At 40.8% G+C, this 27,197-nt stretch overlaps 1 protein-coding gene across 1 annotated transcript; it reads left to right on the top strand.

Annotated features, from left to right (window-relative positions):
* Positions 1–1,602: 1,602 nt before the first annotated feature.
* Positions 1,603–27,121, top strand: PPP2CB (protein phosphatase 2 catalytic subunit beta). Its single transcript, XM_079778854.1, has 7 exons — positions 1,603–1,761; positions 16,628–16,837; positions 18,909–19,082; positions 20,240–20,329; positions 20,443–20,604; positions 22,179–22,297; positions 26,417–27,121. Exons 1-7 carry the CDS (start codon positions 1,660–1,662, stop codon positions 26,487–26,489), a joined length of 930 nt encoding a protein of 309 aa, XP_079634980.1. The 5' UTR covers positions 1,603–1,659; the 3' UTR covers positions 26,490–27,121.
* Positions 27,122–27,197: the final 76 nt, after the last annotated feature.

Below are 27,197 nucleotides of genomic sequence, written 5' to 3'. Positions count from 1 at the left end.
GTACTTGGAAAATACCATTCTCATTTTCATTCTGAGCTTTCCAGGTTTAGCTGAAATTCAGCCTCCTTTATAGATAGCCTCTTCAGCGACTGCAATATCTATTGCAATTATACAGGCCCCCTTCTCTTCCCTATTGCTTCATCACCTTCTCATGTTTTGTTCTTCAGTTGGTTTGCTACCATTTACAAGTCACTTGAGAGCAGGAGCTCTTCCAGTCTTACGTCCCACCCTATGACCTATTTCTGTTGATAGGAGTATTTATAGCTTTCCACACAGACCATGGGCTTTCACATATTTGTCCTCTGCCACAAAACAAAATTCCTCTACTCCAGGCAACTTCAAGTTTCTGCCTAGGGAGAATGATCAAAATTCAGTTCAAACCCACCTTTATAAAGCTCTCTATAACTGTTGCCTAGGAGGGATAAGGCAGCTAACATCTTGCTCCCAAACTGTACTCTTGCAGCCCCTTGTAAAATTTAATCCTCACAACCTGAAAAAGTAGGCCTTACTGAGCCCCTTTAGCAGGTAAGAAACCCAAGACTCAGATTTGGTGGTTGCCCGAGGACTCGGCTAGGAAGTTGGCAAAGCCAAGATTGGTACCCTTGCCTTCCCATACAGGATGTTGCTTGCCTCTTGGGTTCAGCGCCATAGTTATGTACCTCCAATAGAGGCAGTATGGTTGTTTGACATCTGTTCTTCAAGGAATCTGACAGTTAGCACTGCCAGATTGATGAATATTTGAATGAACAGCTTATTAGAACACTGCGTAAACACTGCAGTAAACGCAGTGAAGAATGCTGGAGCTGGAAGAGACACGGGTTGATATAATGCCGAGCAATCATCAGGGGGATCTGAGATGTTAGGGCCCCACACAGCTAGTTCGTGGCAGAGGTAAGGCTAGAAAGAATTCATTTATCCACTCAATAAATGTTGAATGCTTGCTCAGAGTGCTAGCCCGAGGAGGCCATGTCTTGGAGGAAAGGCACCAGCTTCCCCAGTCCCTCTCCAGACCGCTGAGGAAGCCTGCCGGAGAGTAAGGTGGGGACAAGGTTCCCAGAAAAAGGGGTGTGAAGAAAGAACCAGGAGAGCTGGGGAAGGATAGAGAAGGGAGGAGGGAGGAAGCGGCGCGCCCCTCGGCCCTTTCGGCCCGTTCGTTTCTCCGCCGAGCCACACGGGGGCGCTGCAGCCCTCCTCGCGCCCTTTGCCCCGGCGGCGCCGCCCGCGCGCCTTTTCCCGGCGGAAATGCCCGGGCGGTGACGGAAAGCCGGTGGGCGGGGAGAGAAAGGGCCAGAGCGAAGGGGGAGGAACCCGGGAGAGGCCCCGGGCGGGAGAAGGCGAGTGGCCAGGTCCGGCGGGAGGTGCGCTGAAGCCCCGCGCCGCGCGGTCCCCCCTCCCCGCGCCCTTCACCGACGCCGGGGCGCGCGGCCGGCGGGCGAGGACGACTGCGGGTCCCTTGGAGGCCGCGCGCCCGGAGGCGTCCGCTGGGCTTGGCCGGGGCGCGGGGCCCTTGGCTGCGCTCCCCGGCTCCTTCCTCTCCCGCTGGGAGCTGGCGGCGGCGGCGGCCGGGGCGGGGAGCGGCGCCGGGGACGGGGGCGGGCGGGGGTGGGGAGGGGGGCGGGCGGCGGCGGCGGCGGGGCCGGGGCAGCGGATCGGGCCGCCATGGACGACAAGGCGGCCACCAAGGAGCTGGACCAGTGGGTCGAGCAGCTGAATGAGTGTAAACAGCTGAACGAGAATCAAGTGCGGACGCTGTGCGAAAAGGTCAGAGAAAAGCGGGGGCGCTGGGGGGTGGAGGTGGAGGGGGGCCATTCCGGGGCGGGGGGAGCTGGTCCCCCTACGCCCCGGGCTCTGGTGCCTTCCCGGCCGGACACTCCCCACGGCCCCGGCCGGACGGCTCGCGTCACTGGCCGGAGGGGTCCGTGAAGGCGCGCGGGGCGAGCGTGTCCCCCGGATCCACGCCCCGTGATGGGTTAGGGTCGCTGACCCCTCTCCCGGGGGGTCATGGGGGGTCCTTGCCACTCCAGCGTTTCCCGGGCGGCCTGGCGGTCTCCGCTCCGAAAATGCGCCGACCGTGAACCTGGACGTCGTTCCCGTCCGCGAACTTGACCCTGAACGGCGCGGGTTTTCGCCGGCGAACCGGGCCCTTGGGAAGTCACCGACGGGGCGCCTGGCGCGCGTTTGTGTGTCCGGAGGTGGGCGTGCGGGGAGACCCATTCCCAAACCGAGGCTGACTTTTCGCTGGAACGGATGGCGACCGGTCTGAATCCACGTCGGGAGGCTCCGGGAAGCAAAACGTTGCTTTTTCAGAAAGAAGGCAGATAAAGTCTTTTAAATTTGGCAACAGTGCTTGCTCGAGATGATCCATGGGGTCTGCGTTTTTTTCCTGCAAGGTAGCACAGTTCGGAAAGTTCTTCCCGTTTCTATTACATGTAATTTTTGTTCTTGTTCCAAAGTAATAAAACGTGCAGGTGGTTAACGGTTTGCAAGCTGGTTGTGATCTTTAGACAACTTTCTTAATTCTGTATCCATTGGTGTGGGGGGTCTTTTAGCCACTGGAATTATTTTGGACTCTTGATCTTGTTTAAAATCTTAGAGTTTTTCCTCGTTCATCTTTTATAATCTTGGACTAATTTGTATACATTTTTATGTAAAAATGTCCTATATGAAGGAGTAATGAGGTTTATTCTTTAATACTGTTGGGTGGGTGGGTGTTTTTAAGACATAATTTACAAGATTTGGTCATTCTGTGTGGAAGTCAGGATGCCTCATAAATGCACTGGAGAATGAAAGCCTGTGTCAGTTTTATTAATAGGGCACTCTTAAAATGAAGCAAGGGATGGAGGGGTAATAGCTAATGTTAAGTTAAAGTAGCGTTTTTAACCAGTGCCTTTATATGATAAACACAACGTTATTTAAATTGGAGAATTTATTTCTGTAAATAGAACTGCCAAGCAAATGGTATTTTTCACCACACGAACTGTTTACTTTCAGCTTCAAGTACACATTCAGCTTTCTTGTGTGATAACCTGTAATTTCATGAATCTTAAGATTTACATTTTAAATCTCTCAAGCTCTAGTATCAAGTGAAACACCCAGTTTTGAAATTAGCGGAGTCAGTTAACCTCAGTGTGAATATTATATATAAATTTGAAGTTGGGGACAAAGGTGGGAGTTGAATCTGTTTTCCCTTTGACTCTAATAATTGTGAGATGTATTCCTAGAGAAGAATATTGTGCCACTAAATCACACTTGATTCTTATCATTTAAGGAAGCTTGCTGTATTTGTCAAGAGAGATTATTTTTACTTCAGTTCTTAAATAAATTGGACTACCAATGCCTGCAACCTTATAGGTATATTTAAGCTTATATACTATCCTTTTTTTTTCTTTGCATATTTGGACTTTTGCACTAAATATGACTTTTTAAGTGAAAATCCCCAGTCATTTATTTTTGTCCTCCATCCCTTTGATGGGCTTGCCAATGGGATGGAGAAATATGATAGGATTCCTTTTCCTCTACCCTTCTGAGCAGTGCTTACTTTTACAGCCCTTTTCTAGCAACTGTGGTTCCCTTTGTGGTACTGTACGTATATTCTGTCTTCTAACCATAGTCTAGTTCTATTTTATATATCTACCCCATCCTCCTTTTTCCTGACAAGTGTAGTATTTATGGATAACAAACTCTAGTAGTCAGCCCAAGTTCAATCCCTGGCTCCAAGCCTGATAGCGGTCTTATGTCATCTCTTTGCACTTCTGATTCCTCATCTGTAAGACCAGGGTAATAATATTTGCCAATCTCCTGAAATGGTTGTGAATATTAAGATACTACCCGGGTAAAGTCCTGACAAGAAATAAGTACTCAATGAGTATTCAGTTATGAAAAACTAAAAATAAAAAGCTACTTCATCTTGTTTTAAATTTGTCACCCCATTTTCTTTTAGAAAAAGATGCAAAATAAATAGGTGGTTTAGTATGACTTCTCTAGTGAATGGTACTTCAAAAGAGGTTCTCTATACAGTGGCTAGAGAACCCTGAAAAATACGGTTTCAGTATTTCTTGTCATCACTGTTATCTGAAGCATGAAGTACTGAAATTAGTAGCAATTTTATGAAAGTAACTTTACTCACCACTTGGTCTACTTAATACTTGCTCTACCCTTCCAGGGCAAGAATGGCAGGCATATAGAAAGGATATAAGAGAAAAATTAAAAGTTAAACCAAATTATATGAATCATCTTTTTGATTAATTCTTTGTGACTAGATTTTAGTTTAATTATTTTTTTACTAACTTTTTTTTGGGGGGGTCTATTGGAAATATTACTCTGTAAAAAGTTTCTTTATATAATAGTGGGGGTTTTTGTTTTGTGTGTTTTTTTTTTCCTAAAAATTAAATATTCTAACTCAAATTATATAAAAACTTAAGGAGTCATCTGAAATTAAGACCAAAGTGTACTGGTAAAAGCCCTATTTTGAGGTACTGGCAAAAATAAAGTCCATCCTAATGCCAATTGGAGAATAACTACAAAAAATATGGGTATGAATAGTTATGGTATGTCTGGTCTTCAAGGTTAATGTCTTGTCTATAGAAAATTGTTCGCATAAAATAGTAAGGCATGTCTTCTGAGAAGACTAGCGTTTAATAGTAACTTAAATTAGCAGTCCAGCTTTTGAAGCTAATTGTGAATTTGATTTCCCATATGTGTTTAGAGAACTTGCTTCTGTGATTCATTCCTGCAACAGCACAGTAATTGTAAAAGATGGTGTGCCTACAGAGCCAGCCTGGCGCTGTGCAGGACATTCTGTGACTAGAACTATATTTAACTCTTGGTAGAGGCTCTTTGACCCGATAAACTTGCTTTGATTTTGAAGAACTTTGGTGAGGATACTTTACATAAGTAGGGAAACTTAGCCTATTTGTGTGTTAGCAGGTCATTATTCTGATTATAAAGTACCTACTTAGAAAAAATTTGAGGCTTGTATAGGAATATAAATATGAAAATTTTACATAGGACTACTGCATCTGTTTCTGGATTCTGGCCTCAGCCTTGTAATAAGCAGAAATATCTTTAGGATATTACTGACTTCATTAATGTGAAATAGCAGGCCTAGATTTCTGAATACCTAAAACCATCTTAATGGAGATTAGATCTTGAAACAAATGAATGATTTTTGTGAGTTAAGAAAAATATCTTGGATTACTTTTCTTTGGTAGATTGTAGATAAATTTTTTTAAAAAATTTAAATGGTGGTTTTAACAGCCAAAAAGTCTAACTGGTACCATTTTAACTTCTCTTGAGCAAAAAGTAGTGTCAGTTTGGTGGTCCATCAGTGAGTCTAAAATAGTGATGTAGGAAGTAGCTCCTTTCTTTCTCACTATAACAGAGAATGGCATGATTACAGTACCATCTCTGAGGTAAAAGTCCAAATCTACTGACTGAACAAATTATCATTTTCCATACTTATGTAATCCAACTTCAAAGCAGACAGGTAAAGAAGCTAAACCAAACTAGACTGGCATGAGCTGCTAATGAAGAGAAAGCAGACTTTAAAATCAATCATTTCTCGGCTGCATATATGTGTTAAATTATATCCATTGATAGATAAAATGAAGGTATTTACATTATAAACTTCCTTTTCACGAGGAGTAGTTTTATGCCTTTTCTAATGTGAAAATCTTGCAGAAATTTTTTCTCTTTTCTGCAGGATATAAACGCTATAAAGGAATTGATAAAAGAGGTCTCTTGTTGAAAGGAAACCAAAACGTCAGAAATTGAAGATAAACAATCACTGCATTTTAAACTATATAAACTATTTTCTGAACTTAGTTTTTCTAAGAAGAATGACATGAAAATCAGACATAATCTATGTGTATGAGAAATTTGAGCCTACTTGAGATGAAATAGGGCTTTTGAATTGTTTTGAACTGATTTCCTTATAACTTCTCCTTCTTGTAAATGTAGTGAAATGGTCCTTTAATTTGCATAAGGAAAACTTATGTTACATACCATCCCTTTATTCATGATCAAATGTTGTCTAATGTTTCCTGTATGTTGCTTTTCAAGTCTAAATTTCCCTAATAATCATTTTAACCAGGGGAATGAGGTCTGTGCATTACAGATACAATTTCCTTTCTAGGGAATGGGGAAGCTCAAGCTGATACTGGTTTGCTGTCTCTTGTAGTCTGGGCCAAGTATTGTCCTTTGCAATCTGGTCTTTGACTGAAATGCTTTTGTGATAGAAATAATTAAATTATAATCTTGAGGTACATTTTGATGTTACCAACTTGTACTACAATAGCACTGTGATACAGTCTGATAGAAATTGTAAAATAATAATTTATACAAAGACAGTCATTTGTTTTGAGAATGGGATGGCAGTTGAAATTAAGTGTCTTTCACCTATTTGGCCTTAGATGAAAGTTTATTTGAACTGACAGCATAGAATTGGGTGGGTGTGTTTTTTTTAACGTGCAAGATATACAGTGTATGTACGTTTTAGTTTAATTTTGCTCTTCCCGTTTAATAAAGGAAAATAATTAGAAAGTTGCTTCTACCTTTGAAAGATTTCCACATGATATTTATGTGCTGGTTAAGGAGCACTCAAAACTGGCTCAGTGTAGTCTTGCCCTTCCTTTAGTAGCAAAAGAGACACTTGTTTTGTAGGAAATGAGAAAGGAAAGAGGAGGAGGAGTAGTTGAATAAATGTTACCACTGTGAATTTACACCATACATTTAACAAATTTCAGTTGTGTTCTTATGTGCTAAGACCCTATTCAAAATGCTGGAGATTGAGCTGTGAACAGGAGAGGAGACATGATAGATAGATAGATAGATTTAGTAGAATGTTGGGCAATGATTCTTGCTAGGAAGAAAAAGCAAAGGGTAGGAGAAAGTGATGGGCTTGAGCTTAGGAGGTTCTTTAAATAGAATGGTCAGGGAAAAACTTGCAAATTCTTCATAATATGATTTAGTTTTGTGGGATAAAAGAATTAGAGGACACAGTTCCCAAGACTGCCCTTACTTCGGACACCAATTGCCAGTTTAGTGTGTCCCAAAACCACTCTTGGGTTCAGTAATTCACGGGAAGGATTCACAGAACTCACTGAAAGCTGTTAAACGCACGATTAACAGTGTATTACAAAGAAAGAATACAGATTAAAATCAGCCCAGGGAAGAGATGCATGGTACAGAGTTCAGGAGGGGCTGGTGTCATTCATCTGCCCTTTCTCCAGAGGTGGGACTGATACCCGGTCACCCAAATCCCCCATTGTAAGTCATGCTGTTAGACTGTCCAGTGGTCAAGGCCTGCAGGCAAAGACTCATCAAGCAGGACATTCTGGGCCCTAGTGATTACCTCCCAGTAGCCAGGGGTAAAGGCCAGAACTCTTTGGGGTAAGGTTAATTTGTCACTATACAGGTTTTTACCGCATAACAAATTTTAGGTGAAAAGAACTTTAATAATAAATAAATAAGTAATAATGCCAAAATACATGAAGAAAACATGGGTAGATTTATCAGAGTATATGATGTATTCCAAGCTTGACGTTGCTTGGCATACATACACTTGACTGTTGTTGAAATAAAAAGAAAGGTTTGTTTCTTTGTATTTAAAAAAAAAAAAAAAGGTCAGCTGTCATTTATAGAAGAACCTTTTAACTAAAGGAGAACAAGCACCCTGCTTACGATAACCTGGCTCTGTAGAATTTTTAACTTTAGTCTTGTTTCCAGTCTGTTCTGTGGCTTATTATAGATTAATTTGCCTAGAGAGTAGGGGATAACCTATAATGTTTTATAGCAGATAGATAGATATGTGCTAAATAGAGGTGGAAAAGAAAAGAATTTGTATGCTGACTCTGCCAAAACCAAATACAGTAGCTTTCTGTTAAAACGACTCTGGCAGTGGGCACCAGTGCAGAAATAGAAATAGAATGCTACCTGTTGGGAGGAAGGGGAGTCTTGAGTATATTTACCTGTATATTCTGCATTCCTAAAACATGGATGGAAGGGGAAATTCTTTGTTCATCCTATTATATGTGAATATCATTCCCAAATCTTCATTTTCTCAATTCTCTTCCTAAGAGAGATTTGATTTATAGCAGCAAGAATATGTCTTAAATGAGTGAGAAAGGAAACAAGTTTGAATGAATTGGGTATACAGCAATGCTTGCAGCGATAACAGCTATTTGCCTAAATGTGTCCATGCCAAGTGGCACTTACCATCACCGCAGTTCTTCACCTTACAGGTTTCAACTTGGTCTTATCCATGTCTTAGAGATACCTAAACTTTGGGTGCTAAGTCACATTTGAAAACACTCATGAGAATTACATAGAGAATCACAAGGTGTACAGAAATGATTTAACATAGCAGTCCTGACACCACTATCTGTAGAAAGGCCTCATTTCGAGGTTGCCCTTGGCTGGTGTCTGGAAATTTGGATTTGTGGAGGGAGGGTTTCCACCATTCCCTGTTAAGACTGGTTCACTGTGCCTAAACTGTTTATGCAAGCAATGTGCTTTATACTGAACACATGCTTTCTTTTTTACTGTGAATTTTGTTGGTACATGCTAGGCCGAGGGTACCTGTGTGACCAGCTCCAAATCTCGGGCACTCAGTCTCTAATGAGCTTTCCTGGTAGACAGCATTTCAGGTGTGTTGCTGCACGCATTAAGTGCACTTTGTGACTCCATGGGAGAGGACTCATGGAAGTGTGTGCTTAATTTACTCAGGACTTTGACCCATATGCCTTTTCCCTTTGCTGATTTTGCTTTGCATCCTTTTACTGTAATAAATCACAGCCTTGAGTATGACAATATGCTAAGTTGTGTGGGTCTTTGAGAAATGCCACCAAACCTGGGGATGGCCTTGGGAACCCCAGACACACAAAGGTGTTTACATTGTGAATTCTAAGTATCAGGTGAACGGTACACTTCTACCAGTCCAACACATTCTATCCGTGCAGGCAAGCAAAAGTGATCTCAATATAAGATCACTTGGTGAGCTAGGACTCAGAAGAAAGGGTATGAGTTATACATTAAGTGTTTAAAAACAGCAGGGGATTTATAGAGAGGGAATGAAAAATTGGGCTGGCTCACACTGGCCTGATCAAATATTTTCTTCACTACTATGTAGATAAAAGCTCAGGAAGTATTGTAAAACACAGACACACACACACTATATATCATATACAGTAGGCTCCCTAAGACCCCCGTCAAACCTGGGATAGTACCAAACCCTATATACACTATGTTTTTCCTATACATACATATGTATGATAAAGTTTTAATTTATAAATTAGGCAGTTAGAGATGAACAGAAATAACTAATAGTAAAATAGAACAGTTATAGTAATATGTACTATAACAAAAGCTATGTGAATGGCCTTGGGGCCATTGGTGAGTACAATAAGGGTTATTTGAACACAGGCACTGTGATACTGGGATAGTTGATCTGATCACCAAGATGGCTAAGTGACTAATGGGAGGGTAGTCTATATACATGGTGGGTACACCTGACAAAGGCATGAGTCAGGCTCTGGGGCGAAGTGCACGAGACTTCATCGTGCTACTAAGAATGACTCAGAACTTAAAACTTAGGAATTGTTTATTTCTGGAATTTCCCATTTAATATTTTCTGAGCTTGGTTGAGCTCGGGTAACTGAAATTACAGATAAGGGGGGCTACTGTATCTTAACCAGTAGTTTTGTACAGCCTGTGCTGGGTTAAGATAATACATCCTTAAAAGAACAATTGAATTGGGCATTTACATTTTGGCGCTTCTTATTTCTGTATTTAAAGTAAGACAATAATAAGTTATCATGGTTGTATATAAAACGGATTTCCTTTTCAAAGTTGGAACCATCAGCTGAGTTGTGTGTTTTTTATCATAATAGAAGGCGTCAGCTCCACCTGAACTTTCTAATTTGTACTATTCATTTTGATTATTTTCCTAAACAAAATTGAGAAGCTGTCTTATGGAATAAATTTGGTTTCATTTCTGATCTTAGACATTTCTGGGCCATTTTTCAGACCCTTTAGGAGATGCTTAATCTTCTGTAAAATTCCCTTCAGTTCTAGTAGGAATTACACCTTTAGTGACTCCACCCTCTTTCCAGTCACATTTGTGATTGATTGTGACAGCAGGGAACATGTGCCTCAGCTGGCCAGTGAGGTGTGGCAAAGTGGCCCAGTGAGACTTCTGGGAAAGCTTTGTAAGATTGGTAGGCAATGTACCCTCTGGTCTTTTGACCATTCTGCTTGCTTTTCTTATCTTTTCTCTCTTTTCTTTCTCTTCCCCTTCCCCTTCCCCTTCCCTTTTTTCTTTCTTTCCTCAATACTCACTCGAGGATATGCTTTTTATTACTTGATTCTAGAGCAGTGATGGCAAACCTATGACACGCGTGTCAGCACTGACACGCATAGCCATTTCTGATGACAAGCGGCCGCATGCCGAGGATGAAACATTTGCTGCTCCTGAGGATGAAACATTTGCGACTAGAGTCTTGGAGTTAGTTTTTTCCTCAAAGTGACACACTACCCGAGTTATGCTCAGTTTTTTGGCGAAGTTTGACACAAAGGTTGCCCATCACTGTTCTAGGGAGAGAGGAGAGAGGAGGAAAAAAAATCGATGTGAGAGACCAACACCAATAGGCTTCTTCCTGAATGTGCCCCAACCAGGAATCAAACCCTTGACCCTTCCATGCACGGGATGATGCTCCAACCAACTGAGCCACTCCATCCAGGGTCTGTTCTGCTTTCTTACGGATAGGATACCTGATACAGTGCCCAGAGATGCACCACCATTTTGTGTTCATGAGATGGCAATTCTCTTTATTAAGGGTGGCAGAGAAAGTGGGTGGAAAGAGTCTGCTGCCCTGATGGCTCTTGCTTGAGCAGCTGTGCCAGTCCTGGGCTGCCTACCTCCAGTCTTCTTATGTGAGAAAAATTAACCCACAGTTTAAGGCTTTTCCCTTCAAAAATTTTTTTCAGTGACATGATGATCTATACTAATAATAGAGGGATATGCAAATTGTCCATGACGCCATCACACTAACAACCAAACAGCAGGCTGCATGGGGCAACCAGGCCGACGGGGTTAGTGAGGGATGACCAAACAACTGAACAGCAGGCTGCGTGGGGCAACCAGGCCAACAGGTGAGGCAGTTGGGGGCAACCACGCCAGCGGACGGGGGCAGTTAGGGGCAACCAGGCCGGCAGGACGGGGGGGGGGGGGCAGTTAGGGGTAATCAGACAGGCAGGCAGGTAAGCAGTTAGTAGCCAGCATTCCCAGATTGTGAGGGGGATGTCTGACTGCCGGTTTAGGCCCGATCCCGGGATCGGGCCTAAACTGGCAGTCGGACATCTACCGAGGGATCCTGGATTGGAGAGGGTGCAGGCTGGGCTGAGTGGACACCCTCCCCCCCCCCTGCGTGCATGAATTTTGTGCACCGGGCCTCTAGTAATAAAATAATGCATTTTGCCACACAGCTAAGAATCATTTCTTTAAAAATTAGTTTGTAAAAAAATAGCTGTTTCCAGATTATACATGTGAAAGGTAAGACTTCATATTTCAGGGATACATATACATAGATATCTAGTCTAAATGAATATACTAGTACTAGCGTTCCTGTTGCAGGAAAAATCCTGCAATAGGGTTTCCTGCTGCATTCTACCCTGCCCCGCCTCCGCTCCTCCCTTGTCCCCCGGCCCGCCTTCTCTGCCAGCCCCCCCCCCCCCCCGTCTCCGCTTCTCCCTTGTCCCCTGGCCCGCCATCTCTGCCAGCCCGCCCCGCCTCCGCTCCTCCCTTGTCCCCCGGCCCGCCTTCTCCGCCAGCCCGCCCCGCCTCTGCTTCTCCCTTGTCCCCCGGCCCGCCATCTCTGCCAGCCCGCCCCGCCTCCGCTCCTCCCTTGTCCCCCGGCCCGCCATCTCCGCCAGCCCGCCCCGCTCTCCTCCCTTGTCCCCCAGCCCGCCTTCTCCGCCAGCCCGCCCCGCTCTCCTTCCCTCTCCACCGGCCCCGCCTCCGCTCCTCCCTTCTCCTCCCCCCGGCTTGCTTGCTTCTCCGCAGCTTTGCTCCCTTCAGCATCTCTTGGCTTCTTTCTACGCTGTCTTGATATGCAAATTAGCCGCCATCTTTGTTGGGGTAATTTGCATACCCGTCCCGATTGGTTGGTGGACGTGGCTTGGATGTAGCGAAGGTGCGGTCAATTTGCGTATTTGTCTATTATAAGGTAGGATAGGTCTTAAGGTTACACAGTTAGATTTGAACTGGGAGGCAAACCCATATTTTGTGGAAGACTTCTGTACATATTGTCTCATTCTAACTAATTATAGGCAAAGAAAACAATGGCTGCATGGTTCATAACTCTTGGGAAGTCTACCAGGCTGACTTAAGCAGAAACAGCATTTGTTGGAAGAATATTTGGCAGCCTAGAATCAAAGGGAAAGCTAGAGAACCAAGCTTGGGAATTTTGTAGAAATTAAGAGATTTGAACCAATCAAAAGCATATCTTAGAAATGTTTTAGAACACTGGTGAGAACACCTCTTTGGAATATAATTTGCCATTGTCCTGCTTAGGGTCACTTCAAATTAAAAGTATGGGCTCAGTGCATCCAATTGGCATAGATGAATCTGGAAATAGACTTTCTTTGTGAATCCTACAGCTCCTATACAAACTTTGATTGTGATTGTGTTTTACTTATTCTAATACTGGTATTCCAATTAGTTATTGTGATTTCCCAGTTATTATGATTTCTTATAGTGATTAAATCAGTCTGTTATTGACACAGGGGTAGGGGACTAATGAGAATGGAACCCAAGACAAGGATTAAACTGCTGACACTTTATTTGGGGAGTATTCAGGGAGTCTAAGCCCAAGGATGTAAGGTGAAGGAAAAAAATAAGGTGGGAAAAGCTGTGAATGCAATATGGTATACTAGAGGCCGGTGCACAAAATTCGTGCACAGGGCGGGGAGGTGTCCTTCAGCCCAGCCTGCATCCTCTCCAACCTGGGACCCATTAAGGGATGTCCGACTGCCGGGCAGTCGGACATCCCTCTCACAATTCAGGACTGCTGGCTCCCAACTGCCCTCCCCTGCAGGCCTGGTCCCCCCAACTGCCCTCCCCGGCTGGCCTGGTCCCCCCAACTGCCCTCCCCGGCTGGCCTGGTCCCCCCAACTGCCCTCCCCTGCTGGACTGCCCCCCAACTGCCCTCCCTTGCAGGCCTGGTCCCCACCAACTGCCTTCCCCTGCAGGCCTGGTCCCCCCAACTGCCCTCCCCCACTGGCCTGGTCCCCCACAACTGCCCTCCCCTGCAGCTCTGATCCCTCCCAACTGCCCTCCTCTGCCGGCCTAGTCCCCCCCCAACTGCCCTCCTCTGCTGGCCTGGTCACCCCTAACTTCCCACAACTGCCCTCCCCTGCAGGCCATCTTGTGGCGGTCATCTTATGTCCACATGGGGGCAGCCATCTTGTGTCTTGGTGTGACAGTCAATTTGCATATTACTATTTTATTAGATAGGATTACCTTGGAAGGCAATTTATTTCCCTGGCTCCCTCTTTTCTTCCTCTTCCCACTAGTTGAGGTTCACTCCATGGAGAGGTGACTAACACATATTTCCAGATTGTGCTATCACTTATCTCCTTCTCAAGAAGCCAGACCCCACATCCCACCATGTGGCATTCCATCCGTGTGTTGAAGTGGAGGAGCAGCTCAACATAGTTAGAACCAAGGCCAAGCAGGTCCATAACTTCAACTTAGACTCCAGCTGGGTGGCTGGGCAAGGATACCATCAATGATGAGAGCAGAGCAGTTCAAGAGACAGGCAGCTCCTTCAGAGAAAAATAAATAAATAAATAAGGGAAGCTGAAAGGATATACAAGGTTGTTTCCAGGTCTTGGAAATCAGGAAACAGACATAGGTCTTGACTAAAGAGTGGCAGAGGTGACATTACAAATTAGTGAGGAAAGGATGGCGCTGCATCATAAATAATGCCAGACCAGTTGGCTAACCATGAGGAGTGATAAAATTAAAATGAATCCCTACATTATACCATACAACAAATTACTGCTCTGGATCGAAGACTTGTTAAATGTGAAAGCAAAAACTTGTGGAATAAAAAGAAATACAGGAGTGCCTTTTTGACTTCTGTGTAGGAGACAGTTTCCAAAACAAGACCCAAATAGCACAGACCATAAAGGGAGAAGAGTGATAAATTTGGCTATCTTAAAGTTTAGAAACAACAAAAAAAAAAACTTTAGTAACCCTAAGCAAAATGAAAACACCAGCCCTAGACTGTGAGAAGATATTTAAAATGCATAAGACCAGTAAAAGGTAAATATTTATAATGCTAAAAATAAAACTGGTACAAATCAATAAGGAAAATATAAACAACCAAGTTGAAAAATTAATCTAATTTTGTGAATAGATATCTCACACAAAAATAATCCCATGACCAATAAACGTGAAAAGCTGCATTTTAAATAGTGTTAGAAGTGCAAGTTAAAAGATACTATTGCACACCCACTAATTGACAAGAATGATAAAGTCTGCTGATAAAGATGCAGAAAAATAGAGAGAGAAACTCAGAATTCATGTTTTTAAATGCCCTTAGATTATTAAATCCCTAGAGAGGCAGAGAAATATCTGTCCCTAAAATTTCACTCTCCCACCAATCTTAGCTCTCCTCTACTGGGTTCTACTTTAAGCTTCATCCTGAGCATTTGGCCTTTGTTGCCCAGTGTCACTTTCGCTACCATCACTGTAGATTGTTTCTTACACTTAGTTTGTCCTTCATGTTTTCTGTTAGTAATCTCTCATAGACCTAAAACTGCAATAAATAGTTTATTGGAATTTATACATGACTAGAGGCCCGGTGTACGAAATTCGTGCGGGGAGGGGGGGAGGGTCCCCCTCAGCCCAGCCTGCACCCTCTCCAATCCAGGACCCCTCGGGGACCCCTAAACCGGCAGTTGGAAATTCCTCTCACAATCCTGGACCACTGGCTCCTATTCGCTCATCTGCCTGCCTGATCGCCCCTAATTGCCCCTGCTGCCAGCCTGATCACCCCTAACTGCCTCTGCCTGCCGGCCTGACCACCCCCAACTGCCCGCCCCCCCGCCCCGCCGGCCTGGTTGCCCCCAACTGTCCCCCCCTGCCGGCCTGGTCGCCCCACGCAGCCTGCTGCTTGGTCGTTTGGTCGCCCCTCACTGCCCCTCCCACCCCCACTGGCCTGGTCACTCCATGCAGCCTGCTGCTCGGTCGTTTGGTCACCCCTCACTAACCCCCCTGCCGGCCTGGTCGCCCCACACAGCCTGCTGCTCAGTCATTTGGTCTCTCCGCCTTTGTAGATTTGTTTATTATGGACATTTAAATGTAAAATGAGCCATGTAATATATGACAATTAGCGACTGCTTTCTTTCACTTAATACAGTAGTATCCCCTTATCCACTGTTTCACTTTCTGCAGTTTCAGTTACCTGAGGTCAGCCACAGTCCAAAAATATTAAATGAAAAATTCCAGACGTAAACGATTCATAAGTTTTAAATTGTACGACATTCTGCCCTAGCTGGTTTGGCTCAGTGGATAGAGCGTTGGACTACGGACTGGAAGGTCCCAGGTTTGATTCTGGTCAAGGGCACATGCTCGGGTTGCAGGCTCGATCCCCAGTAGGGAGCGTGCGGGAGGCAGCCAATCAATGATTCCCTTTCATCATTGATGTTTTTATCTCTTCCTCTTCCTTCCTCTCTGAAATCAATAAAAATATTTTTTAAATAAAAATAAAATGGGAATAATCTTCAAAAAAGAAAATGTGTTCTGAATGATGGCAATGCATTGTGCCAGAAAGCATTGAGCCTATGAGAAGACTCCAGCAAGGAGTCCCCGAAATTCACATAACATGTTATTACAGTATATTGTTATAATTGTTTTATTTTATTTTTAGTTATTGTTAATCTCTTACTGTGTCTATAAATTAAACTTAATCATAGGTATGTAGATATAGGGAAAAAACATAGTATAGGTTTGGTACTCTCGGTTTCCAGCATCCACTGGGGTCTTGGAACTTAATCCCTGTGGATAGTGGGAGATTACTGTGTAATGTTTTTCACATCAGCAGCATGTATCAGTACTTCTTTTTATTGCTGAATAATACTCCATTGAACAGAAAATACCACATTTTACTTATATATCCACAAATTAATGGATATTTGAGTGTTTTCCACATTTTGGTTATTGTGAATAATGTCGCTGAGAACATGTGTAAACATAAGTTTTCATTTTTCTTAAGTATATATATAAGAGTAGAGTTGCTGGGTCATAGAGTAAGTCTGTTTTAACTTATTGAAGATCTGCCAGACTGTTTTCCACAGCAGCTGCACCATTTTATATTCCCACCAACAGTGTGTGAGAGTTCCAGTTTCTCCGCATTCTCCCTCACAAACACTTGGTAGTATCCATCTTGATAATTTAGCCATCCTAGTAGGTATAAAGTGGTATCTCATTGTGATTTTAGTTTTATGATTTTATGAGGCACATTTCAGGCCCCCACCCCCAGATTTTCTCTTAATACATAAGAAATGATGCTTTTAAGTTTGTGATAGAATGTTTTTTTAATTGTTGATTTCCTTTTCCTAACAGGCTAAGGAAATTTTAACAAAGGAGTCAAATGTGCAAGAGGTCCGTTGTCCTGTCACTGTCTGTGGAGATGTGCATGGTCAGTTCCATGATCTTATGGAACTCTTCAGAATTGGAGGGAAATCACCAGATACAAACTATCTGTTCATGGGCGACTATGTAGACAGAGGTTATTACTCAGTGGAGACTGTGACTCTTCTTGTGGCATTAAAGGTATGATTAATGAAGTTTAATTTTTTTTCAAGCTTTAAGCCAGCAAAAGGCAAAAATGTCAATATTGCATATCATCTGTTCTGTTTAATGATTTATTCAGTTTATAACCCCTTAAATAATAGTTGATTTTACATCTTTTAAAAGAGAGATGAAAATACTGCTTTAGACCTTTCCTGCCTCCTTCTGGTGTATCATTCTCTTGGGGAATCCATAGCTGAAGTTTTAGAATCATTTTTTACTTAGTCACTTATCCCTCATGTTTAGTCAATTAACAAGTCTTTTTCTGTTATCCCTGTGTCTTTCTGTTTTTACTGTCTCCATCCAATTTGTATCTTTATCACTTCACACTCTAATTATTGCAATAGTAATAATATTAGTAACTAATATTCCTGCCTCCCAAGATCTGACCCCTCCAAATTTTCCTTGCCCTTGCATATGCTGCCAGATTAAGTCTCTTGTATTTAACAGTTTCGTCTTGTCACTTGCAAATTCTTTAGTGATTCCACGTTGCCTGTACACTCAAGCTCAAACTCCTTGCCTGGACCTCTATAGTATATCTTGAATTTTCCTGCCAGTTGTTGGTAGCATAAACATTTTGTGTCAAATCAAAGAATTTCAGTGTTCAGTCTGTCTCCATTTATTTCCTTATCCTGTTTCTTCACAAGATTATTCTGATTTCTTACCCCTTCTGTCAAGACTCAAGTTCTTCTTCCATGAAATCTTCAACCATTTTAGCCTTATTCCTTTACTCTAAAGTACCATAAAACATATTGTCCCACCCCTTTTTATGTTACATAGCAGTTTATTGCCTTGTGTTATTAGTTCACATACCTCTTTAGTGAGATTTTGAGGAGCAGAAGTCATGTATTATACTTGAGGCAACCTCACCTAACTTTAGCACTGAGTTTAATGCTGGACATATATGATGGATGCTTAGAAAATATGTATGAACGGAAGTATGTATTTGCAGCTTTTGGTTAATTGGTTTACAGAATCCGATGCTTTTCATAACTTATCAGACATATTCCTAACTAGTATGCTATAAGGGATGTCTCTATATTTTGTTATGGAAAAGACTATTAATACATTTGAAATCTTGCCTAGATTTGGTAAAGGCCTGTTTTTGTTGACAAATACAATCTTCTCATGGGAAATGGAAGTTGAAAAGGGGGAGAGAAGTTAGTCTATAGAGGAGTTTGTCTTGGGTCCAAATCTATGCTCTTTATTATCCATTTAGCAGTAAGAAGTCACATTGGTCTGGGAAGAGTTAGAAAACTAGTGATAGTTTGAAGATGAAGATATTTAAGTCAGAATCAGATACAAGTTTATAGTAATACTAGAGGCCCAGCGCACGATTAACTCGTGCGGGTAGGGTCCCTAGGCCTAGCCTCCTGCGATCAGGGCCATCTTCTGCCTGTTCGCCAGTCCCCAGGCCCAATGCTGCCTCCACCGCCGCCACTGAGCTGCCAGGCTGTTGGGATCACGAGCTCATCCCCAGCCGCTGCCGCTGCTGCTGGGGCTTGAGGCGCTGACGAAGGGGAGCACGGCAGGGGATCCGGGTGCTTTTGACCTGGAGCCAGCCCGGACAACTGGCTCCCCGCCTCCGATGGCAGTGGAGCCAGGTGTCCGAGGCAGCCCCCCTCAGCGGCCACCAATCCAGCGCGGGGCGCGGGAGTCCCGCCCCCCCCCTCCCCGCCTCTCAATGGCCGGATATGCCACCCCGAGTCCCGCCCCCCAGCCTCCCACCGCCCAATCGTGGTAGCGGAGTGATGGTTATTTGCATATTCCCTTTTTATTAGGTAGGATAGGTATCAGTTAATAAGGATTCCAATGAGGGTGGTATAAATAGTAATGAAGAAGAACAGCTATCTGAAATATTTCACCATAATTTAATCAATAGGACCTGGTTATGAATAAGAACATTTTTTACTCTGAAAAGGATTTAACATTTAATTTACTAGCAGACAAAAGAGCCATTTAAAGAAGTAGGTCGATATATTTAACATTATACTAATAAAAATATGATTTGTACTATGGGTTTTTTGTTTTGTTTTGTTTGCTTTTTCTCCAGGTGCGGTATCCAGAACGCATTACAATATTGAGAGGAAACCACGAAAGCCGACAAATTACCCAAGTGTATGGCTTTTATGATGAGTGCCTGCGAAAGTATGGAAATGCCAATGTTTGGAAATATTTTACAGATCTGTTTGATTATCTTCCACTTACAGCTTTAGTAGATGGACAGGTGTGTATGTGTGTGTTTACATGGGGGTGGGGGGTAGGGTGTTGGGATGGGATAAAAGTAGGGAAAGATTTTCTCCTAGTTACTTAGAGTCTAGATTTATATGGTGTGTTTTTTCATCTCCTTGGCTTTTTCTGCCTCTTTCTCTTATACTCAAGATTTCAGAACATGGATTTGGATAAGTTACATGCACATGTTCATGTTGTCAGATATGTGTTTAAATCTTTTGACCAGATAATATTCATTATTTAAAACTCAGCCCACCCGGCATGGCTAAGTGGTTGAGCATCGACCTATGAGCCAAGAGGTCACAGTTCGATTCCTGGTTAGGGCACATGCCCAGGTTGCGGACTCAATCCCCAGTAGGAGGTGTGCGGGAGGTGGCCGATCAGTGATTCTCTCATTATTGATGTTTCTCTTTCTCCCTTTCCTTTCCTCTCTGAAATAAAATTACTTAAAAAAAACCAACTCATTTATTAAGGAGTAAAATAAAGTAGCATTAATTAAATAAAGAAACTTATGCTGACTATACTTATCAAAACATCAGGAAGCATCTCATCGAAATCAGGAGAAAAATGCCCTCTAACACTTGTATTATTATTATCATCTCTGATTCCAAATCTCTAGAGGACGGACATGGGAATGGGTGTTGTACCCCTCAAAAACACAAAACAAACCAACAATTTCCACTAACTTGTATCATTCTATTGGTTTTGGAAATTTTAGCCAATTCACTGAGCAATAAAAGAATTAAAAGGTATAAACATTAAGTAGAAGAGAAAAGCAAATATTTTTGCAAACATGATTATGCACTCAGGAAAATCAAAGAAAACTGAAAACTATTGAAACCAATAACAGGAATTTATAGGGTCTTTATTATAAGAGAAGAAAATTTTATACATCAGCAACCAATAGAAAATGCAGTGATGGGTCATATAGTGTTGGGATTATAAAGAAAAAAGACAAAAAAAATATATTTAAATGTTAACAGCCCTCTCCTGTTTTTATTTCATTTTTCATTATATCTTATAAATTCTCCAGAGTGAATATTTTAAAATATTATTTTGGAAAGAGCTATTAGGATTGACATTTGTAATTATTTACTTTCCATTAAATTTTAGCAATTAATAAGTTCATTTTCTTTATAAATTCATAAACAGATTTTCTGCCTCCATGGTGGCCTCTCTCCATCCATTGATACACTGGATCATATAAGGGCCCTGGATCGTTTACAAGAAGTTCCACATGAGGTAAACTTACTTTAAATTAAAAGGAAAAGAAACATAACCACATTGTAGTTAAGCTTAATTAGTTAAATATGAGTGCTAATAATTTATAATATGTACCTAATTTTTTTGGCCAGGGCCCGATGTGTGATCTGTTATGGTCAGATCCAGATGATCGTGGTGGATGGGGTATTTCACCACGTGGTGCTGGCTATACGTTTGGACAAGACATTTCTGAAACATTCAATCATGCCAATGGTCTCACACTGGTTTCTCGCGCTCACCAACTTGTAATGGAGGTATGTCCTTTTCCTACAGGATGGCAATCTTTGTTTCTGACAAATACCTTTGTCTATAATAAAGCCTTCATGACTTAGAATGGTAGAAACATTCCTCACCATTATCTAAGTGAGAGGAGGGAAAACTTGGCCTGCTTTATCAAGTAAGGAAAGTACTAGCTTGCTAGAGCAAAATGGTAACTCATTTTGAAGTCAGAGTCCTCAAATATGAGTATTTTAATATTTGCTTTATTATTCAGTTTCTTCTTCCCCCCTTCCCTGCACACGTTACATTCTTTTGACTGTTCTAATGTCAGTTGCAGACATGATGCTCATTTGCCCCCAAATTTCCATGTGTATTTATAAAAATAAGGACTTTGTCTTATATAACCACAGTATACTTGTCACAGTCAATAAGTTTGCATTGACCTAATACTTTTATCTAACCTAAACACTTTATTCAAATTTTAATTATCTCACTAATGGTCTTTAGTTGAGTATGTATATCTAAAATCTAATTCAGGATGATGCTGCGTTCAGATTTTCTTTGTTTTATATAATCTTGACATTTTTTAAAAGTACAAGCAATTTTATTTTGTGTAAGTAGTTTCATTTGTGATTTAACTGATGCTTCCTTACGGTTATAGATTCAGGATATGCACTTTGGTGGGTATGCCACATACTGATGTGTCCTTTTCAGTGTATCATACAGGGGTCATGAAATTTACCCCAGTGCTGGTGGTTTTAACTTGGATCATTTAGTTAAGGTGATGCCTGCCAGATTTCTCTACTATGATGTTACTAATTTGTAAATACTAAAGGAATATAAATAGAATATAATACTTCCAAACCAGTAGGAGTGACTTCAAAATGTAAAAGAAAACTTCACAAACCCAATAAAGCAAGAGGAGAAGTGAGAGCATAATAAAGAACCTCATGCTGAGGATAAAGACTTATGCTGAGGATAAGTCTAATTATATCAGTAATCATAAACAATGTTAAATGAATGAAAATTTTTATTAGAAGAGGAGACTCAAATTGGATAATCAAAATTCATCTATGCCTTGGGATTTATGTAAAATATAATGATTAGAAGTAGAGGGATGGAAAATGGTATATTGGTATATCAATTAGATAATTGTCCAGTGTACAGCTAATCAGAATAGGCTCTAAGACAAAAAGTATAACTAGAAATGAAAATAGGTTATTAGAGAAAACTGACCCAGTTCTCTAGGAAGAAATAATTCTAAATTTGTAGTTACCTAATAATAGAGTCAAAATATATAAAGCAAAAATTGACACAATTTACAAGGAAAATTTTAAGAAATCTTCCATATGGTGGGAGAAATTGAGTACACATCATAGCCAAGATCACAAGCATAGATTAAGCCAGAACAATGCATTTACTAAGCTCCATGTAATAATAAAACCCTGTACCCAACAGTTGCGTATTCGTGCAGGTGCACAATATTAATGAAGCATACTATATAAAGTAACTTAGAAGACTGCATTTTCATAGAAAATACTTTTAATTTCTAAGTTTAACCTTCTCTGTGTTGAGATTATACTGATTTTTTTTTTTTTCTTTAATGCAGGGATACAATTGGTGTCATGATCGGAATGTGGTTACCATTTTCAGTGCACCCAATTACTGTTATCGTTGTGGGAACCAGGCTGCTATCATGGAATTAGATGACACTTTAAAATATTCCTTGTAAGTTACTTTAAATTTTAATTGTATATGATCACTTTCAGGAGGAAAATTTAAAATGTGATACAGGATTTCTGCTTCTGGAATAATGAAGATAGCGAACTATCTCCCCAATAAAAACAGCTAGTTAGCTAGAGAACATTATTTTAAACAAGTATTTCAAATTTTTGGAAACTGTTCTAAGTATATACAGCAGATAGAGAAATACTTATTCTAGAAAATCTAAATCTGGATAATAACAGCCAGAGTTTGTGGAATTTGAGCCACGACTCTTTCCCTAGTCCTGGATCACGTGTATGGAAACTGCGCTCGGCACTCTGCTCTTCGTGGGTATGGACAAAAAAATGGTTTTTTTTTTCCCTTCCTTAGCTCCCAGTTTTAGGGATATGGTTTCACCCCTAGGGGGGCATATGCCAGTATATCACACCTCCCCCAGGCCCAGGTTTCAGACACTGTTCCGGAAGGGTGCAGTCAAGCAGGCCGAGATTCCCTTCCCCTCTCTAGCTCTTAGGGTGGAAATTCACTCCCGGCATGCATGGCAGGCAATGTTCTTTCCCAGCTCCTGCTCATAGAATAGGCGTGTCACTAGAAAGTAGGTGAAGGGTGATCACCAGGTACAAACTTCTAGTTATAAAGTAAATAAGTTATGAGGATGTGTAGTGTACACCACAGTGACTAGTTAATACTGTACTATATATTTAAAAGTTGCTAGGAAAATAGATCTTCAAAGTTCTCATCCCAAGGAAAAAACCTTGTAACTGTGTGATGATGGATTTTAACTAGACATATTGTGGTGATCATTTTGTAGTGTGTACATTTATCGAATCATTATGTGTATAATAGTATATGCCAGTTATATTTCAATTTAAAAAATAGGTTACAAGATGCTGGCATGCACACTAGCTTCAGCAAAAAAAAAAATAAAATAAAATACATATATAACTAATGGGGGGAGGGGAAAAACAGCTCTAAAGCAGCTGCATAGAAGGTCTGTTCAGGGTGAGAGGCGGCTCAAAAAGTTCCTCAGCTCTGCCCGAGGGAACTCATCTCTCTCATAATACTAGTAGCATCAAGCAAAACGGCAGAGCAAGGAGAAAAATAATAGAAGAAAAATGAATAGAGGCTCAGAAATGTAGGAGACATTTAAGCACACCAATATAAGTGTATGGGAGCTCTAGAAGGAGAGGAGAGAGAAAAGGGGACAAAAAGAATATTTGAAGAAATCATGGCTGAAAGCTTCTCATATTTAATGATAAGCATTAATTTGCATACCCAAGAAGCTCAACCACTAATAAAATAATTTAAGAAAAATAATTGTAGTCCAGCCAGTGTGGTTCAGTTGCGCATCATCCATGCACCAAGAGGTCACTGGTACGATTCCCAGTCCGGGCACGTGCCCAGGTGGTGAACTCGATCCCAAGTACGGGGCATGCAGGAGACAAGCCAATCAATGATTCTCTCTTATCGATATTTCTATCTCTCCTCCATTCCTCTCTCTATAAAATCAGTTAAAACAAAAAATGAAAAATAATTGTAAAGTTATTAAAGAAATTTAAGTGTTATACTAAAAAATATTATTTTAATAAAACAACAAAGAACACACATTTTTTAAATAGGTATAAATTCAGTCATATCAATAATATTAAATGTGAATAGTTTCAGCAATGCAATCAAAAGGCAGATATTATCAGGTCATTGTTGTTTTTTAAGATAGTTTTATGATGTCTACAGGAAACATAATTTACATTCAGAAATACAATACAATTTACTTCTACAAGTAGGTTAGAAGTAAAATGGTAGAAAAAAATGTACCATACAAATAGCAACCACAAGAACACTATACTGGATACACTAATGTCAGACAAAATAGATTTCAAAACAAAAATTGTTATTAGACACAAAGAAGGACATTTTATAATGATAAGAGTCACACCACCAGGAAGATATATCAACTATAAACATGCACTCAACAGCAGAGCCCTAAAATTTATTGAGCAAAACTAACAGAATCGATGGAAGACCTAGACAATTCAACAATCGTTGGAGACTCTGTTATACCACTTTCAATAATAAAACTAGGCAGAAGATAGACAAGGAAATAGAAGACTTGAGAAACACTATAAACTAACCATACCTAACATCTACAGAACACTCCATCAACAGCAGAATACAGTCTCCTCAAATGTACATGGAACATTCTCCAAGATGTACTGTATGCTAGTTTATAAATGAAGCCTCAATGTAAGAAGATTAGAATCATACAAAGTACCTTCTCCAAATACAATGGAATGAAATTTGAAATCAATAACAGAAGGAAAACTGGAAAATTTATAAATATGTGAAAATTAACACTCCTAAATAACCTAGTAGGTCAAAGAAGAAATCACAAGAGAAATTAGAAAAATTTGAGTTCAATGAAAGTGAAAACAGAATGTACCTAAACTTGGGGGTTACGGTGAAAACAGTGTTTATAAGAAAATGTATAGCTGTAAATGCCTATATTAAAAATCAAGAAAGATCTCAAATCAAAAACCTAACTTTACACATTAAGGATCTGGAAAAAGAAAAGCAAATTAAGCTCAGTGCAAGGAAAGTTTAGTGTGAAAATAAAATGAAATACTATGAAAACAGAAAATCAACTAAACCAAAAGTTGATTATTTTCAACAAAAATGTTTATTATTTTTAACAAAAAAAACTGGACTGGCTAAGAAAAGAAGAATGAAGATGCATTACCAAAGTTGCCTTACTGAAAGAAAAGGCATTATACAGAAATACAGTGAATAACTGTATAACAATACCATTAGGTAACTTGAATGAAATGTAAAAATTTCTAGAAACTACCAAAACTGACTCAATTAGAAATACAGTATTTGAATAAACCTGTAACAAGTAAAGAAATTTAAATTCATAATTTTAATACTTCCTACAAATAAAAGCCCAGGCCCCATTGGCTTCTTTGGGGAACTGACCAAACATTTAAAAAGGAATTAACACCAGTCCACAAAACCTGCAAAAAACAGAAGAGAGGCATTACTTCCCAACTCATTCTTTGAGGCGTGTGTAACCCTAATAACAAAACCAAAGACATTTTAAGGAAACTACAGATGAATACTGTTAATGCATTTAGATATAAATGTATGCAACCAAATATCAGCAAGCTGAATCCAGCAATGTATAAAAAGGATTACACATCATGGCCAAGTGGAATTTATCCCAGGAATGCAAAGTTGGTCCAAAATGTGAAAATTAATGTGATAAACTATATGAATAGAATAAAGGGCAAAAAACACATGATCATCTCAGTAAAGCCAAAAACCCAGCACCCATATGTATATATAAAAGCCTAAGCGACCCGCCGGTAGCTATGACATGCAATGACCACCACGGGACAGACGCTCAACGCAGGTGCTGCTGAGGGACAGCAACTTTGTAGAGTGCCCTCTTGCACCCTGGGACCCCTCAGGGGATGTTGGACTGCCAGTTTTGGCCCGATCCCCGCAGGCCAGGCCAAGGGACCCCACCAGTGCACATGCACCAGGCCTCTAGTTCATAATAAAAATAATTAATTAGATAAGGGAACTTTCTCATCCTGATAAAGGGCATCTACAAAAAACACGTAATATTTTTTTAAATATGTTTTTTAATTGATTTCAGAGAGGAAGGGAAAGGGAGAGATAGAAACATCAATCATGAGAGAGAATCATTGATTAGCTGCCTCCTGCACGTCCCTACTGTAAATTGAGCCTGCAATGCAAGCATGTGCGCTGACCTAAAATTGAACCGTGGCCTTTTGGTTCATAGGTCAACACTCAACCACTGAGCCACGCTGGCTGGGCTAACTTTATTCTTAAGAGTAAAAGGCTAAATACTTCTCCCTAAAGTCTAGCATAAAACAAGCAAGTCCGCTCTTGGCACTTCCATTAACTGATGAGAATACTGTAAACATTTTATGCCAGGTACCACATTGGGCATTTCATCTGCTTAAATTTTCGCCATAGCTCTGTGAGATTGTTTCATGGAGAACACCGGCAGTGACTTGTCCATTCCAGTCATAATATTGATTTGTTTGTTTACAAATTCAAATCCTTTAACTATTGGGTTTTTGTTTTTGCCATTTATAGCCTTCAGTTTGACCCAGCACCTCGTCGTGGAGAGCCTCACGTCACCCGGCGCACCCCAGACTACTTCCTATAAATCCCTCCTGGGAAAACCTGCCTTTGTATGTGGAAGAATCCTGGCTTTTTAAATATATATATATATATATTTAGAAAAAAACACAAGCAACAGTAATCTAAGTGTATCTGTAACAAATTGGGATCTATCTTGGCATTAAACTATATCATGGACCAAAATGTGCCATACTAATGACGAGCATTTAGCACAATGACGAGCATTGACTGAAATTTAGTACAGTTCTAGATCAGTCGGTCTTAACAGTTTGCCTGCTGTATTTGTAGTAACTATTTTCCTCTGGACTGTTCAAGCAAAAAACGTCACTAACCCCTTTATCTCCTTTTGCACTTATTTGGAAATTTTAGTTATAGTGTTTAACTGGCATGGATTAATAGAGTCGAGGTCTTATTTCTAAGAAAATTCACAAGCTAACTTCCACTTAATCCATTACCCTTTATTTTATTGAAATGTATAATTAACTGGAGAAAAGATTCTTTTTAGGAGTATGTTGTCATAACATTGAAAGAGATTTCCCCTTCATTTAAACTGAATTACTGTTTTATGTTGGTCTGCATATTTCTGTATATTTGTCATGACATTGCTTGCATCCTATTTGGTGTACTGAGCAAATAAACTTTTCATTTTAAACAAAATCATGGATTTATTGTGATATACTTGAAAGTTTTATTTTGAAATTTGATATAAAATTTCGTAGTGAACAATTGTGTT

This window comes from Cnephaeus nilssonii (assembly GCF_951640355.1).
Source record: "Cnephaeus nilssonii genome assembly, chromosome: 8".
Classification (NCBI taxonomy): domain Eukaryota; kingdom Metazoa; phylum Chordata; class Mammalia; order Chiroptera; family Vespertilionidae; genus Cnephaeus; species Cnephaeus nilssonii.
The sequence above is the reverse complement of the archived record's forward strand: the minus strand, read 5'-3'. Positions and strand labels throughout refer to the sequence as shown.